This window comes from Asparagus officinalis, chromosome 5 (assembly GCF_001876935.1).
Source record: "Asparagus officinalis chromosome 5, Aspof.V1, whole genome shotgun sequence".
Classification (NCBI taxonomy): domain Eukaryota; kingdom Viridiplantae; phylum Streptophyta; class Magnoliopsida; order Asparagales; family Asparagaceae; genus Asparagus; species Asparagus officinalis.
This window is the reverse complement of record NC_033798.1, coordinates 17,269,935-17,287,006: the sequence shown is the minus strand read 5'-3', so window position 1 is coordinate 17,287,006 and position 17,072 is coordinate 17,269,935. Positions and strand designations below refer to the sequence as shown.

General features: G+C 36.1%; 3 protein-coding genes, 1 long non-coding RNA gene and 1 pseudogene across 5 annotated transcripts in view; 1 reads left to right on the top strand and 4 right to left on the bottom strand.

Annotated features, from left to right (window-relative positions):
• LOC109839970 lies at positions 967 to 8,110 on the bottom strand (annotated as a pseudogene).
• LOC109839968 lies at positions 8,175 to 10,249 on the bottom strand. 2 transcript variants are annotated; one of them, XM_020408444.1, is made up of 2 exons: positions 9,952 to 10,249; positions 8,175 to 9,821 (listed from the first exon to the last, which is right to left on the bottom strand). In XM_020408444.1, exons 1-2 carry the CDS (start codon positions 10,204 to 10,206, stop codon positions 9,021 to 9,023), a joined length of 1,056 nt encoding a protein of 351 aa, XP_020264033.1. In that variant the 5' UTR covers positions 10,207 to 10,249; the 3' UTR covers positions 8,175 to 9,020. The 2 variants fall into 2 exon arrangements, with proteins under 2 accessions (XP_020264033.1, XP_020264034.1); XM_020408445.1 differs by having other exon boundaries at positions 8,175 to 9,770.
• LOC109839971 lies at positions 10,267 to 10,852 on the bottom strand. The gene is made up of 3 exons (XR_002246769.1): positions 10,744 to 10,852; positions 10,584 to 10,645; positions 10,267 to 10,379 (listed from the first exon to the last, which is right to left on the bottom strand). It is a non-coding gene; the product is annotated as an uncharacterized LOC109839971 (long non-coding RNA).
• On the top strand, positions 13,235 to 16,026 carry LOC109841576 (GDSL esterase/lipase At1g54790-like). The gene is made up of 3 exons (XM_020410536.1): positions 13,235 to 13,469; positions 15,732 to 15,932; positions 16,019 to 16,026. The coding sequence occupies exons 1-3, from the start codon at positions 13,235 to 13,237 to the stop codon at positions 16,024 to 16,026; spliced, it is 444 nt and encodes a 147-aa protein (XP_020266125.1).
• The window catches only part of LOC109841575 (protein FAR1-RELATED SEQUENCE 5-like), a 16,450-nt gene continuing 15,500 nt past the window's right edge, over positions 16,123 to 17,072 (bottom strand). Inside the window, exon 3 of the mRNA XM_020410535.1 lies at positions 16,123 to 16,152. Coding sequence (XP_020266124.1) covers positions 16,123 to 16,152 — 30 coding nt within the window. The remainder of the gene's footprint in view (positions 16,153 to 17,072) is intronic.

Genomic DNA, 17,072 nt, shown 5'->3' with positions numbered 1-17,072 from the left:
ATTTACAACCAATTAATTTTAGGCTGAGAGGTCTATGTTTGGCTTAGCAGTGTGTTTCTTATGTTTGTATGAGGTTGTTTACCTATTACATGAAGTTCCTTGTTGTAAAGAGCCTTCAATTTTGTTCTATTCTGCTGGTGCATTGTTCGTGATAAGTTCTTTTGATGCCTGCATCTAAAGTGTATGAGAAGGCACCGCATCATGTCCTTAACAAGATTATAAGTCTCGTATTTTTTTTCCGAGTTTCAATATGTCTGTACTGGTATCAGCATTAGGAACTTGAACAGTTGCGAGAACTTCAAACACAAGTAGATTGTACTGGAATAAGTGAGCTTAATCACATGTATTCTATTCATGATTTCTTCAGTACGACAATATGAATCTGATAATTTAAACTTTCAGATCTCCTCACATATTATGTGTTATTTCAGTTCGCTCCTTTACGATGTATTGTCGTGCAAGATCAGATAACTATCTAGCTATCCATATAGAATCAGAATTTAATGGGTATTTCCAATAAAGGGTTATTTCAGTTCGCTCCTCACATAAAGGGTTTCACAAATGTTTTCATGGGTATTTCCAATATATCAGGACAAACCATTAGCATGAATAACTACTCTCAAAATAAATACCTAATCATGACATATCTCAATCACTAACATCTGCACTAGATAGATATAAATTCTTGTTACCTCTAGGATGTAGAGAACAAAACTGTTTATGTACATGGAAAATTTGATCAGCAATTAACCAAACATCTGCACTCGAATTCATGGTCCATATAAGAATTGTTATTGAGAACAAAACTGGCACTCATCTTCCAAGTTTCACAACAATGCATTCATGTTTATGTACAAAATCAAGAATTTAATGCATTCAAAACTAACTCCAAAGAACAATATGTCCAGCACACCAACACAACAACAAAATTTCAGAAGTTTCCAAAAATATTATGAAACTGATACAAACACGAAGAAACATTCCTATATGTTACTCAGTAATTTGGCTATAACACAGAGCAACAATATCAGGACAACAATAATAATAACTTTTAAATATAAAATTACATCCTTCAGCATTTTATCAAAACCTCGTCATTTTTTTTTCAGCTTTTCCAGCCTTTTTGTGATGTTCTTGGTATCACCCACCCATTCGAAGAAGTTGCAACCCTTGCAATTAGGTCCCTTGTATCTCGGACATCCATAAAATTCCAAGCCCTTATTGTGGCCTTGCTTGCACATCCATATTCTGCAAATTAACCCACAATAACATCTTCTTTGCACTAAACCCTCATCTTCTTCTCCACTGAACTCTTCCGAAAAGTTCTTCATCTTTTATCTGCAAAAAACATATCACAAACAAGATAAAATTTATACAAAAAGTCAATTTAACTTTTTCCTTCTTAGAAAATGACTCAATCATACTTGTGCTCTTCCCTCTTCTGCAATTTATCTCAGGCATAATTTGAATGAAATGACCGAACGCAAAAACCAGCTTATGTAATGTATTTGCTGAAACCAGCTTGCACATCCATATTACTGAACTTGTTGACATTTTCCATATTACTGAATTTGAATGAAATGACTGAAGTTGTTGACATAGTATGAATCATAAAAAAGAGTATTCCATATATGCACATTTTCCCATGAAAAAACTCATGCCAATCAGGTGCATGATTAATAGTAATATTCTGAATATCCCACAATACATTGTCTAGGATAATTTCTCTTATGCATTAACTATTTTGCTTCAGTTCCCTCCATTCACACCTAGTTTTCTTTCATCAATTTATTTCATTATCAACTTCACAAAATGTAACACTGCCGTACCAATTGGTTGTGGTCCAGTTTTCTTCAAGAGGTACACAAATCACAGACACGCCATAACAAGGGATATGCAAACAACAAAATAGGTAAAAATATATCACTATCGCACCAATAATTGCAGCAAATCTATGTCATTAACAAGGGATATGCAAACAACTTAATGCATGACAGGAATTCAGCTCACAAGGGATATACTCACATTCTCTTTGGGTCGGAGCACAGGAATTGTGGATTTGGTTCTGAGCAGAAGCAAGAGGCTGACAGAGAGTGAGAGAGACTGAGAGAAACGAAGAGATTGAGATGGGGGTCACGCGTGAGAGAGACTGGGGAATAATTGACCTGACCAGCGTCGGCGGGGGACCCGTAACACACGTCGGCGTCGGAGCTTCGATGGGGGTCAATGGCGTCGGCGTGATCTGGAGCGCAGGGATAGCTCAAGCTCCGGCGTGATCTGGGGTCGATGGGGGTCAATTTGGGGATTTGGAGCCACGTCGTCGTGGGATCGGAGAAGGGGTCGGCATCGGATCTTCGATGGGGGTCGGAGCCACGTCGGAGCCAAGTCGGATCTTCGATTGGGGTTTTGGAAGGGGAAGAGGGTTGAGCGATTTGGAGCCACGTCGTCGTGGGATCGGAGAAGGGGTCGGCGTCGGATGTTCGATGGGGGTCGGAGCCACGTCGGATCTTCGATTGGGGTTTTGGCAGGGGAAGAGGGAAGAGCTGATTTGGGGTTTTGCTCAGGGGAAGAGGCTCGAGCTCAGGAATTGGGGCTGAGAGTTGGGAGAGAGAGAGCAATCGCTGGATTTTTTTTCATATAAACCCACCCCTTCCACGATCCCCAATCAGCGCTGGCCACGTAGTCGAAGAGCGCAGGAAGTTTCCTGGAAGCACATCAGATATAAAGTTACATACTACATATGTTTAGAATTTAGGGCTCTAATGGCAGAGACAACTTTGTGACATCTAGACTTATTCTATTAATCAAAAATGAAATTTTATATCAAGTCCAATTTTTGGCAAATCATAGTATTTGTTAACCATGCACTGTTCATCCTCCATCGACGCAAATCACTTGACCGGTAACATAAGAAATAGCAGGCATGCAAAGAAACACAACTACAGATGATATTTCCTCCTATCCACCAATACGCCCTACAAGAATGCTCACGGCTAGTTTTGCACTAATTTTGAGACCCTATATCAGCTATGAGAAAAGAATATAAACTCATCCAAATTAATAACTTCCTTGCTTAAACTTGAATATATAATGCAAACGGCGATTAGAATTTCGGTGATTAAAACTTAAGAGGAAGAGAAATAAGGAATGAGGCAAAGCATTTTGAAACAGAATGGGAAGAAGAATACTAAGACTTCAATGAAGCAGAATGGGGAGAAGAATACTATGACTTCAATGAAGACTTCGAAGGAAGGATAAGGGTAAGAGTGCTTGGTTCTGTGGATTTTTGTTTTTATACATTCTCCTTCGAATACAAAGATAGCCAGTTCTTATCCTATGGATAACAAGCATTGGCACTGTCCATCCTAATGTTTGCACAAGTATGATCAATGATGTTCTTACTTGTATTTGATGTGTTCTAAATGGTCACATCTGAACCTACGCTTTTGGCAATTTTCGGGTCTTGATTACTGGCCAATCTCCGATAATTTTGTCACCTTTTAGTAAATTGTTAGTTTTCATCCAGGTTGTACTAATTTGTGAGCCATGGGTCATTATCCTCACCAATTTGGAAAAAAGTAAATTACAATAAACCCAATGAACTTTCAGTGTTCTGTAGTAACCCCCAATAACTTTCAAAATCACACTATACTCCCAACAGCTTTCGCAGAAAACCCCAATATCTTTTGGGTAAATTATACTAAACTCCCAACAACTTTCATATTGCTTTTTTACGTTGTTTTCTAGTTCAAAATTATGGGGTAGTTCTGCAAAACGTGGAAACTTATTTTGGGATTTTCTGCAATTCCAAAAGGACATTGGGGCTTTAATGCAATTTTGAAAGTTACTGGGGGCTTACTGCAAAGTTTTGAGGTGTTTAGTGTAATGTGCCCATTTGGAAAATGCTAATAACTCATGCGAACAAGTTATGGCACACTCTAGAGTTCTCAGTTCTAGTGAAACTTCTTTTTTGGTTCGAGGGATATGGTTTTTGAAGACGATATTATTGTTCCCGTTAAAAAGCTCAAAATATTTTTGATGTTGGTATGTGGAATCATAAGTACAAACATTGGTACAACCAGGATTTTAACTGACAAACAATAAAGAATCAGTACAGCTGAAAGTGCAGGGAAGAAAAATGTACAATGGAAGACTTACAGGCTCTGCCATCGCCATTCTAACAGGTCCGGCTGCGATACAATGGGTTCAAATAATGTCTTTTGCCCACTCACAAGTCACAAGCCAAATTTCTTGTCATCCGATTCATCGCTCCTGAAGGAAAAATACAAACATCATTTTTCTTTTTCTTTTTCTTTTTCTTTTTTTTAGATGACAATCAACAATACTTCCTTTATTCCTTTGGTTGCTGACAAAAAAGTTAGATCATCTGCAGCCATTAGCCTGGAAATTGGGGAGATATTTACGATATTGCCTTTACCCAATGCCTTAAGAAGAGAGTAGGCAAGTAGACACAGATGGAATGGTGATTCAAACTCAGTAGCCATAATTGACGTATAGTCCTCAAGACTGGAATCCACAGCTTTCATGTAAATTGCTATTCCAGCATTATTAACCTACAGAGGGACAGAAAAATTATATTCTTCTCTTATAAATAAAAAATTACAGGATAAAACTTCCTAAATACGTACAAGTATGTTGAGGTTTCTGTTGAATGTTAAAGAGACCTCAAATATGTTGTGCTCTCTGTTGAATGCTAAAGAGTCCTTGTAAGTTGCTATGACGAAAAGCTCTGATTTCTCCCACTCATGTAGGCATTTGTTGTGCTTCGTTTCAAGAACATGTGTACACTGTAGCCCCAAGCTGTGCTAATTCTTCAACTATGGTGTGTCTGTAATAAAATCATGTACGAAGTAATTATTTCAACAAACAAAAAATGAGGAATTTTTCCCATAGATATAGCTCGATGGAGGTAAAACCAAGAATTGACCCGACCCACAAAAACTGAATGCATACCTCATCCTTTTTATAAACGGGTCAGGTAGTCCTATCTGTAGCTGGTCTGTTTAATAATCGAGTCAACTAGCCCCACATCCATTCGTATATAGTACTAGCAGACAACCCCCGCATGACGCAGGGGGAAATGAAGAATTAAAACTTTATTTAGACAACAGGAAGCAAGTTTCTCAAAAATGATTGCATCTTAATAATCATAAATATTGAATGAAAAAATTTGACATAATCCAAAAGAGAATAAGAAGTAATGGTATATGTGTGATATATATTGTTTGTAACAAAGCGTAAGTTAGAAAGCTATACTGATTATTAAGTTCATATTTTGTGCTCTTTGATATCGATATTAGTGATAATGACAAAGATCTACCTGATAATTCGCATATGTGTGATATTAGTGATATTGACAAAGATATTAGTGATAATGAAAAAGATCTACCTGATAATTCGGATATACGGCTGATGATCTTAGTCAAGACATGTTCTAAAGATTTATAATGAACAATAACACAATTGAAGTAAAAACTATTTTTCTTTTACCTATCACTAACATTGTAAGTCACCCAATGAAGATGAAGTGTCTTTTCTGCTCGCTGCCCCATTTCCAGTTTTGAAACCCAATAGGGGACTTGTTTATGGTATAGCCATAAACTACAAAGCGTGCTTGAAGGTTCTGCCTCCAGCCAAATTCAACAAGAAAATTGCATGACCACAAGTTTTTACTTTTGCCTTACATGTACATAAGAAGGAAGGACTTTAATCCATTGCAATCAGAACTGGCAAGTACAGCATATCCAAAATGTTCCTTAATTAGTTTAATTCATACAACTCAGTGGTACCAACAAGTTCATTCGAAAAAGAAGCAGATATTGCTTGTTCATAGTCAATAAGCAGTACCCACTTTTATGCTTTGCAAGGCTCACTGTTTTGTATTCATCATTATCCATTCAATTAAATTGAAGGGAAGTTTTTTTAGAGGAATGGGCTACTTAATCATGATTAGGTACATTTAACACAAAAAGGTGGAAATTATAACAGATACATGAAGATAATTCTTGTGAATGCACAAGATCATGCCACCAGATGTAGGATCGCATTGAAGGAACACAATGAAATATTTAAGGCTGATGAATTGTAGTAATAAAGAAATATTTGTACTCTCAAGTTTAGCAACAGTTTTTGCGAATCAAGCCATACTGGAGTGAATTGATCCTCTATCAAATGAAAGTAATGGATGTTTACAATAAGTTGCAAATGGAAAATCTTTGTGTCGTGTTAATAGAAATATGAAAAAGAAAAAGAATGTATACAACTTTCACCTGTTAAAAGAATTCACGAACTTACAGTCAGTACCAAAGAACATGACTACATGAATGCTTTTGCACTTTCACTAGTTAAAAAGCCCAAGGAACAACAATTAGCCCTCTTCCATAAAGAAGAAAACAGTTTTGTCTTTTGGTCCATTTAGTGATCAAATTGGAAACCATACCAAAATTAAGAACATGTGAAAGCCACATCCTTCCTAAAATCTTAAAATTATGAACACGTGAAAGCCAGCTTAGAAGGAAAAAGAGAAGAGAGAAAAACAAAGCCAAGCTTTCAGTGTATACTGATTTCTTCCATGATCTGTTTGCAGTGAAACTGCAAAACCTCATCTGGATAAACCATGCAACAGATAATTCGTGTAAATGCAAGGCATGAAAGTTTTTAGCAAGTTCCATGAAAGAAAATGGAAAACACAGGTAAAGTATGTTAAGTCATCTCGTAAAATTGTGAAGGGCATCATGGCATTATATAAGATTCAATCTTGGATAAGACTTCAATACCTTCTCTGTAAGGTTCAAAATTGCTGACACACCAAACCCAATTAAAAAAAGTCTCGCAGAGAAGTTATACCCAATGTAAATAGACTGATCAGTCTACATGCTACTATGCTTACTGAGGATATGAATAGGGAAGCTACAGAAAATGAGTTCCTGCACTTTTTATGAGTTATGATGGAGTATACGTTGCTCCTCTAAAAAGTTTGATACTGAACCTCCTAAAGTTCAGCAGTAAAACCACATATTAGCAACAAAAGGAAATAAATAATGAGCCATATGTTAGTGGCACATAACAACAGCAATAGAGCAATAATGAGTCTACGCACATCATCTCTCTGTAAATATGCATGCACAAGTGCTGATCCATAAACTTGGGTCAGTTTACATCAGTGTTTAAAAAAGTGGAAGCGCAAGGGGAAGCGCTAGACCCCTTGATGAAGCGAGGCGTAAGCTTCAAGGCACGAAGTGTAAGCTTCATGAGTTTAAATATTTTAATTTTAAATTTGTAAAAATTACGAACATATAATATATAGTGGTGTAATAATTACAAGTATATACATCCATGTCTTGATTAGTAAATAAGAATTAAATATGTGAAGTATAGAAATGAATTATGATAAACTACGCTACATGCATAACATATATATTTTATTTACAGTCAAATAGTCATATTGAAAATATATAGGGGATTTTAATGTTAGTCAAAGATTCTTTTATGTCCTACTATATAGCCTTAAGCGTGAGCTTCAAAAGAAAAGCGCGTTATGAAGCGCGAAACGCACACTTCGATTATGCTTTAAACGATGAGGCATAAGCTTCAAGGGATAAATAGCTTCTCTCTTGAGTTTTGAAGTGTTTACCCTTCAATAAGTTGTGAAGCGAGTTTCGAAGCGAGTTTCAAAAAAGCTTTTTCAAACAATGGTGTATATTATATGGTTGCTACAAGTCCTGGTTAGTACTTTTTTAGATAAACTTTTTATCAGTCCCAACTTATGTAGTCTGGTGTTGCAAGGGAGAAGCATCCATATCAGATATGTATCTAATACTCAAATGTAACCCAAGAATATCAAAGACATAAGGTTGAAGGTTCTTAGACAGCACCTCAACAATCTATCACAAATGAAATAGTATGTCTTTTGTCATGATCTGAATTAAAAAAAAAATCGATATTGCACAAATAACTAGGCATCTAGCTTGAAATCAAACTGAGCATGTCTACGGAGAATATCAGTAAGTGGCTAAGTGCTATGCTAATTTACTGGTTTAAATCAAATGAAAGATGTTGGTGTACTTTCATTGTGAATGATAGGTGAAAATTGCTCACCAGCATCTTGGACCTACAGAAGCAAGCTTTACAGGCCTCCAACTTTGGCCCTGAAAACGCATGAGAAGGATCAAATATGTAACGAAATCAAAGAATCCAAAATTGACCCAGCAGTATAACTGTATTTGTAAATAATGAGTACAGAGGATCTGCTCACTCTCAAGGCAGGCAACACAAATAACTAGAATTTTCAATCAAATCAAGAATAACAGACAACATGATTCTTGAATTGATCACATTACGGGGAATATCAGATTTTTTTTTACGAAGATGACTATGTAATGAGGTTCTAAAATGGCCTTTGCAATGATATATTTGATTCATTTGACAGCATCAAAACTTTTCTGGGATAACAACATTCCAAAATTAGTGAAAAAACATTTTAATCCATCGTAATGAATCCCTACAATGAAATGATGGAATACACGAGTAACCAGTGGTAGATGCATCTCATATTGTTAGAGCACATTAGTTAAACAGTGCCAAAAGTGGGTTGTGACTACGAATGACTTCATTGTAAATTAGCAAACAAATATAATATTGCAAAGAACTTAAACAGAAACACAATTCTTCCCGCAAATTGACAACTCACGAGGGGACCCAGGAACTCTGTGATAAAGTTAATCGAATAGCATAAGCTGAGAAGAGAAGAGAGAAAGACGAGACTGGGAACACCGGATATCCCAGGAGCTAATCCAAAATCAGAAACATAGGTAAACAGAACTTTATTTCTTCATAACACATTCTATACAAAACTTCTACAAGTACTACACTCTCTTTAGTATATATCAGCAATTAAACAACTGATAAATGGACATAAATTCATTCGAGCTTTAAAACAACACTGAAAATCTAGAATAAAGAAATAGAATAAAATGATTTCCTACAATGACCTGAAATGCTTAAGCCAAATCACTTTTGATGTTGTTTAGATGTCTTAGCTCCAATAGGTGTTCATCATTTGTTATATGAAGCATAAGACGGAGATTAGTTAACAAAGCTTCTCTCTCCCAACTTAGCGGTCCAGATGCATATAATGCCCTCATGATTGAATGGTAGGCATTTAACTCCAATTGATGAATTTCAGCTGTTCCTCCCTCTGTTGTAGGTTGGAAAGGCTCTCTAGGTTCTCGTCCTGAGCAGCTACAAGCTTCATTATCATCGAAATTAGGGCCCATACATCGATTTGCATTATTCTCAGGTTGGTCAAATGACCTATGTCGACTATTCCAAGGACTACAACTACCAACAGAGGATGAAAGACTATCAGAATCACTTTGTTCTAAACTTCCAAGAAAGAAATGCACATCTTCATTTGGATTTCCCCAGTTCATGCCAGATTCAGGCATCTCAATTGTTCTATTGTTTAAGGAAGCATCCATGTAATTATCACCATAAATTATTCGTGATGAAGCACAAATATCTACCTTTTCAGGTAATAATCTTTGGTGCTTACCCACCTTCCTCACCGCTCCGAACTTTCTCCCAGCTCCTGCTCCATTATCCAACCTCTTCCTCAAGCCTCTTAGAGAAATCTGGTAATGTTCATCATCATGTTTTCTCACCTCTCCATAACGTTGCAATCTTTGGTAGTGGACCTTTCCTCCAATGCATGGTATCTTCAACCCTCCCTCATTTAATTTTTCAGACTCCTGCAACCAAGTAATACATCCATCAGATACCGTAAGCAAAACGCCGTCAATCTACACAAAGTAAAGAACACCAATTACTTCACAAAATTAATTAATTAGCCTGGAAAATCTATGTGAGGCACAAATCAACTAGCATACAAGAAAATTTGCATTGTTAAGAAAAGTAAACAAACGATGGTACCTTATCAACCAACACCCATCCGTTGCCATTCCAATACTGTCGCACCCTTATGTTGGATTTGTGAACTTCAAGCATGCTAGAGGATCCATAGTGAATAACCACAGAGTACTTCCCACTATCACGAACCTCTACAATTTTTGCACTCTTCCAGGAGTTATTATCAAAAACTTCAACAATGTCACCAGGATTAAAATCTCCCCATCTCTCCATTGGAGGAGGGCAAGGCCTAATCTCCTTCCTCTGAACTTTTCCCATCGCAACACCTCCACGATCGAACTTAACATTGTAATAACGCCGTTTCCCCCTGACGAACGATCAGCAGAAAACCAAATCCTGAGCACTCAATCTTGCTCAAAACCTCCACCTTGCTACCTTTTCTCAATCTCATCGTTGCAGTTCTATCAATACCCAACTTTCAAATCCCTGATCTGCACAAGAACAAGTTCAGGAAAAATTATCAATAACAATGGACTAATTCACGAAAGTTAGATATAAATCCAATACTCCAGTAAAAAAACAGATTTTGATCGAATAAATCACAAGCTGTTAACAGATTAATATCGATCATAGAGACATGTAACCATCTAGAGTTCATATTTATCATACAAGCATTATCAAAACTTGAAATTTACCAGATTAAATCCAACAATCGAGGAAGCAAAAGCAATGTCATCAACAGTAATTGCGCCGAACACTAAAATACATACCAAAAAAAATCAAGATATTGAAATAAGAAAAAAAAAGAAGAAATGATGAGTAAATGAATCGATTGAAGGAGAGGATTGGACTGACCTCTCGATGAAGGCAAACCCTAGAATTCTTCAGATTGAAGACAGGAACAAAGAGAGAGAAATTGCGAATTATTATTTTTCTCTAGTCTATCATTTAAATGGGGATTGAATGTAAATTGAGAGATTAAAAATGCGAAATCGGGCTCCGTTACAATCTGGGACCCTGACGGGATAATCTCGGCCGTTGGATTTAGAATGTGGAGCTGTTTCGAGTCCGCCACATTTTTATTTTGCGTGGACTTGACTCTCTGAAAATAATTACAGGTCATTAAAAAAACTAACTTGGGCTAAGGGGAGGCTTGGACTTGGACCTGTCAGCTTAAATTAGAGGTCCAACCTTAAATTTGTCTAAAAATGAGCAAATATCAACTGCCACAGAAAGTAGTTATTCTAATAGTTTCATTGTAGAAAATATTCAGTAATCCGAAATATAATAGCGTATCAAAAAGATATCTATTGTGTGAACCGTGAACCGGTTTATAAGCCTCGATCTATATCCGCTAACGTTAGATTTTCTTCGGAGCATCATTACCATAATATATCAGATCTGTGTATATATTCGTATGCAGATGGAAGTGATGTTGGATAGTTCATATACATTTAGAATTGACTTATTAGCTTAAATTGGAGGTCCAACCTGCAACCCTGCGTAAACATATGAAAAAAAAAATTCAACTACGGCCAAACATAGTAGTTTGGTAATTGGAGAAAATATTCGGTAATTTCGGTAATATAAAGGAGGAAAAAAATAACGATTTGTAATAGCTCTATTAGTAATTTTAATTTGTTTTTGGTAACCTCTTTGTGTAATTTCCTGCTTTCAGTCTTGTTATCCTAGTTGTTATGGGATAATATAAGTCATGGGATGGATAGCATCTATATATCCATTATTTTTTGCTATGCGAGACACATCACAGATAGAAAATTTTCAAATATCCTAGTTGATTCTTTGGATATGTTGTCCATATTGGTTACAGGTAAATTCCATGTAACACGAATACGTACTGGCTGCTGCATGAAGAACCAATAATAGATCAAGGTATCTCCTTTGATATTTGCAAATGTATCAATTGATCCAAAAGTTTATTTCATTAGTAAACTTGCACCCGTAGTACCTTCGAAGTGTTGTTTAATACAAGATTAAAGGGAGGATTATACAAAATCAACCTCTTTAATCTGCCAAACAGAAAGGGGGGGAAAAGTGCATATATACGGAGGATGTGATGAATTGAACTTTTTTTAATTTACTAAATGGTAAAATATTAATATAAGAACTAAGATCATCTTTTATATATATACTCTTCTTCAAAGCTAGCTAATTGGTAAACAAAATTAATGTGTGATTATACCGGCGCGCTGACATCTTGGATCCTATCCAAACTCTGGCATGAAGCACATTTTATTGAGATTTTCTTTTTATATGAGTGCGGAAAATAAATTAACTAGTTTAACTCTTATGCAAATTAGCTAATGTAACGATCAGAGGATACAAAAAATACATATTACCATATCACAACATTGAAAAGTATATGCACGTTCATAAATCTTTCGAAAAATCCACTTCCATAAAACTTGTTTATCTGTGAAGACTTATTTCCATAATTTTGGCCCTCCAGACAAAATTTCTATGATATAAATATGCATTACAGTCACCTACGTACAGAACTTGCATCCCAAAGAGACTAAAATAGGGATGACAAAGGGAGGTGGGATTAAGGTCCACCTACGTACAGAACTTGCATCCCAAAGAGACTAAAATAGGGATGACAAAGGGAGGTGGGATTAAGGTTTCAGAATTTGGTTGCAATCCTTGTTACTAAAATAGGGATGACAAAGGGAGGTGGGATTAAGGTTTCAGAATTTGGTTGCAATCCTTGTTGATTGTTAGTGTTATAGTGACCTGTTTACACTCTAGGAACATAGGTAATTAATCACTCGCATATATTGATTGTCGAACCTCGTTAATCTCTGTGCTTCTATAATTGTTTTCTGCGGTTTTCGTTCCATCTTTCGTAGAGATTTTCCCTTGAGTTGCTAATTAAAGAAACCATTAGCCTTTTGCGCTTCTTGGGTTTCCATTAGACTCTCCCCAAGAAAACTTGATTCCTTGTTCATATATAATTACCTGCAAAATCAATATTTCATCAATTTCAACATAAAACTAGCCTGATCATTCCATCTCTCACAAGCTAGTATATGCTACTTAATTACTAAAAATAAACATGACCTTCACCTTCATGAGTTTGCTTCATATTTCAACCGAAAAAGCTTTTACTTCTAGGCATAGCAAGGCTCCGTCTGAGCAGTAGCCTGAAATTACAATACAAGCAACGCATTTTGCTTTGTACCTACACTTTCTTAAAATTCTTTCTAAAACTAGTAGCTATAAATACGAATGCGGGCACGACAACTTTAACACGCTACAATGGCTGTTAGAGTCTCAGTCACTTTTATCTCCCTTCTTCTGCTTCTTCATTCTACAACACGCTACAATGGCTGTTAGAGTCTCAGTCACTTTTATCTCCCTTCTTCTGCTTCTTCATTCTACGCTTGGCATTGCCGTGGACTTCAGTTATCCAGCAGTCTTCAACTTCGGAGACTCTAATTCTGACACCGGAGAACTTGTTGCTGGACTTGGAGATAGCCTAGCGCTGCCCTATGGGGAAAATTACTTTAAGACCCCTGCTGGGAGGTTCTCTGATGGTCGACTCATCATTGATTTTCTAAGTAATTAATTTTATCTCTCTCTCTCTCTCTCTCCTGTATTTACACACCATATGCGTACAGTACATATACATTGGTTTAGAAGCGCATTACCAAATATGATTACTGATTCTAGGGTTAACTATACGGATAGACCTCCTTGTAGGTAGAATATATGTTTTGAACGTACTTTACCCTCTATTTTTTAATTTGTAGATAGACCCTGTAGAATATATTTTTTGAAGGACAAATTTTGAAAACCATCCTATTTGAGAAAACAATCGCAAATTCCGACATTTTCTAAAAAAAAATTGTCAAAACCGACCTAGTTTCAGCCGTCTGGCTAAAACTAGGTCGGTTTTGACAAAATATGTTCCGAAACTTCACGGGGCTTCAAGTCCCGTGAAGTTTTGTAATGTACAAAAACTTCACGGGACTTGAAGTCCTGTGAAGTTTCAGAAGATTTTTCTTCAAAACCGACCCAGTTTCAACCCGACGGCTGAAACTGGGTCGATTTTCACAATTTTTTTTAGAATAGGTCGGAATTTGTGATTATTTTCTCAAATAGGATGGTTTTCAAAATTTGTCATTTTTTGAACATACTACTACGCCCTCTATTTTTAAATTTGCAGGTGGACCCACTGACCGATTTTTTTATTTATTTACACCTAGAGAACGAGAATTTTTTTTAAAAAAACAAATAGAACCCCAGGGTAAAGGAGTCAACAAAATTTCACTCAGGATGTCTATGTGCAAAAATAAAACCAGAGGAGTAGAAGGTTCAAAACAATTAATGGACTGCACAGGGTGATGTATCCACAATTCCTATACTCTAGCTAGTATCTGAAAAATACCCATTCTCTTAACCTTTTTATTGACAAGTTGCATGACATCTCAAGCTTAATTTGTATCGGTTGAGAACCACAAGAACTAAAGTCTCAAGTTGACTGTAGATTTAGATAGAACCTAATACTTGATGCTTCTCACTGTGAGAGCATAAAATTATGACATCAAAACTTTTAGAGTTTTTGTTGAGAACGACGTCAAAACTTCAAAGACTGTAAGATCAGATCAGTGCAACTCTGGGTGACATGTATTTAGGACCAAAGTTAAAAATGAGCGGAGCTAAAAATTTAGATTTCAGACCACGGCTCTATCTGCAAAGCCATATGTTAGAACATAAGAGAGCAAATTACACTAAACCCCTAAGTTTCTGTCAGCGTTATAGAATAAACCCCCAATAAGTTTTGAATCGCACTAAACCCCAATAACTTTTGGAATTGCAGAAACCCCCTAATAAGTTTCTGCAATTTTGCAGATAATTCCCATAAATTAAAACCAAAAAACAACATAAAAAAGCATTTTGAAAGTAGTTGGGGGTTTAGTATAATTAACGCAAAGATATTTGGCGTTTTCTGCAAAAGTTATTAGGGGTTCAGTACAATTATTAATGATACTAGGATTTTGGTGCAAAATGCTGAAAGTTCGTGGGAGTTCAGTAAAATTTACCTGAATGTAAACTTGCTACATATACTCAACATTCGCGAGGACTTTGAAGTTCTGTAGGAACATAAAATTATAACCCTCAACATTCACTAAAACTTTCATGTTCCGTTATTTTCCGCATGTTTCCAATTCAAACCCTCATCAAATTTAGAGTCTCAGAAGCTCATAAATCGGAGGCACAAATTGTCCAAATGCTCATTAGCTATATGAGAACAGCAGAGTCGTTGAAGCCATAATACTAAGAACCAAAGGAAACAGTTAGGTGCTTGGTCAACCAACCAACCTTTTGTTTGTCTTTTAAGCATCACCCTTGATTTGTAACTCTGCTATACTTCCAACGTTTGTTTTCTGAAGGGAAACAGCACGTGATAAGTAAAATTGGGGTTGCAAATGGCCTTAATGAAGACGGACTAGGCTAATCTATCTCGACTCGTCTTGACTAAACAGTATTTAACTCTTAATTGAATCAAGTTGAAACATATTTTTAGTTGTGCATCTATTTAACAATTCTTCTAGTGTAGGATGAAGCCCCTAAAACTTTATAAATCATAGAAACCCACTTGAATTTTCAAAAGTAGACTAAACCACATTAAGTAATGCAAATTCTCATAAACCGTGTTAACAGGTTAAAGGTAAAAATTCTACCCTACCCTTTTTTACATTTTACCAAATATAAATTAAAAACTTCAGGGCTCTGGTGTTATAGGGCTTGTGACATTTACCTTAAGTCTAATGCATCAATGTGTATCATAAAATTAATTAAAATTTCATCTGCCGAAGTGAAAGCAATGGACCTACCCTTTCTTCATCCATATTTGGATTCTATCGGCATCCCGAGTTTTCTCAAGGGCTGCAACTTTGCTGCTGCTGGCTCGACGATACTTCCAGCAACAACATCATCAGTGAGCCCATTTTCCTTCAGGATTCAAGTTTCTCAGTTCCTTCGATTCAGACAGCGGGTTCTTGAATTGCAGGCTCAAGGTACGGTATAGTCAGTTTTTGTCAACTGTTAGATATACTATGGGGTTACTTGCGGATATACCTCTTGTACTATTGCTCAATTGTAGGGGCTTGAAGATGAAAACCACCTTTAACTTTTAGCAAAATCGATACTTACCACCTATAGCTCTTTTTTTTTTTTACAAAAACCATCTTTACTGACCTACATCCTTCACATGTCACACCTAATTGCTTTTTCAGTCTAAAAAAACACATGAAATGTTCATTCCCCCACATATATATAGCACGCGTTCGTTAATTTATCACAAAAATATAGGTCTTTTCAATATTAAACCCCAAATATTTTGTTTTTTTATTAGTCCCTCAACTTTAGGAAACCTATTTCCTATTATAATTATTTTGAAGTTGTTTGGTTGGCTTAAAAAAGAAGGAAATTATAGAATAGGAGATGAGATGAGATGAGTTGTCACCTTATTATTGGATGATGTGAGTGATTTTTTTAAAAACTTGTTTTGAGGTTGTTTGGTTGGTTAAAAAAATAAGGAAATGAATTGGAGGTATATTATTGGATGATGTTTTGAGGTTGTTTGTGTTTGGTTCGTTTTTAAAAATAAGAAAATAGATGAGATGAGATGAGTTGGAGGTATATTATTGGATGATGTGACATGTACTTAAGGAAATTAATTTCTTGTTTTTTTTTTTTTGAGGAAATGGGTGGAAAGGAATGTTTAATGAGATGAGATGAGTTGTCACAATATTATTGGATGATGTGTGTGATTTTTAAAAATGAGATAAAATAAGATGTGATGAAGTTGGATGATGTGACACATTTCTTGTGTTTGGTTTATTTTTAAAGGTAAGAAAGGAGATGAAATGAGATGAGTTGGAGGATAAAAATAATATTTTATTAGATGTTGTGGTGAGTTTTAGGGATGGAAATGGATAAAAATATTATTTTATTGATTTCCTTTTCTTGGTTTTTAGGAAACCAACCAAACAGCCCCTAAGGGTAAAACCCCTCAATTCTCTCCTAAATCCTAACCTCACATCCCCTCATTCCTCTTTCTCCAAGCCTCCAATTCAAGAAAAAAAACCCTCGAAACCCTAATGAATGAGCAAAAGATTGATGCTCTCCAGCGAGGACGTTGCTCTCCGGCGACG

What these genes read in the sequence shown, in the direction of transcription:
- LOC109839968 (XM_020408444.1), bottom strand. Translation starts at nt 10,206, where the DNA reads ATGGGAAAAGTTCAGAGGAAGGAGATTAGGCCTTGCCCTCCTCCAATG. An exon ending in GATGGGTGTTGGTTGATAAG is followed by an intron (nt 9,822 to 9,951) that starts GTACCATCGTTT and finishes TACTTTGTGTAG; the next exon opens with ATTGACGGCGTTTTGCTTAC.
- LOC109841576 (XM_020410536.1), top strand. Translation starts at nt 13,235, where the DNA reads ATGGCTGTTAGAGTCTCAGTCACTTTTATCTCCCTTCTTCTGCTTCTT. An exon ending in ACTCATCATTGATTTTCTAA is followed by an intron (nt 13,470 to 15,731) that starts GTAATTAATTTT and finishes CATCTGCCGAAG; the next exon opens with TGAAAGCAATGGACCTACCC.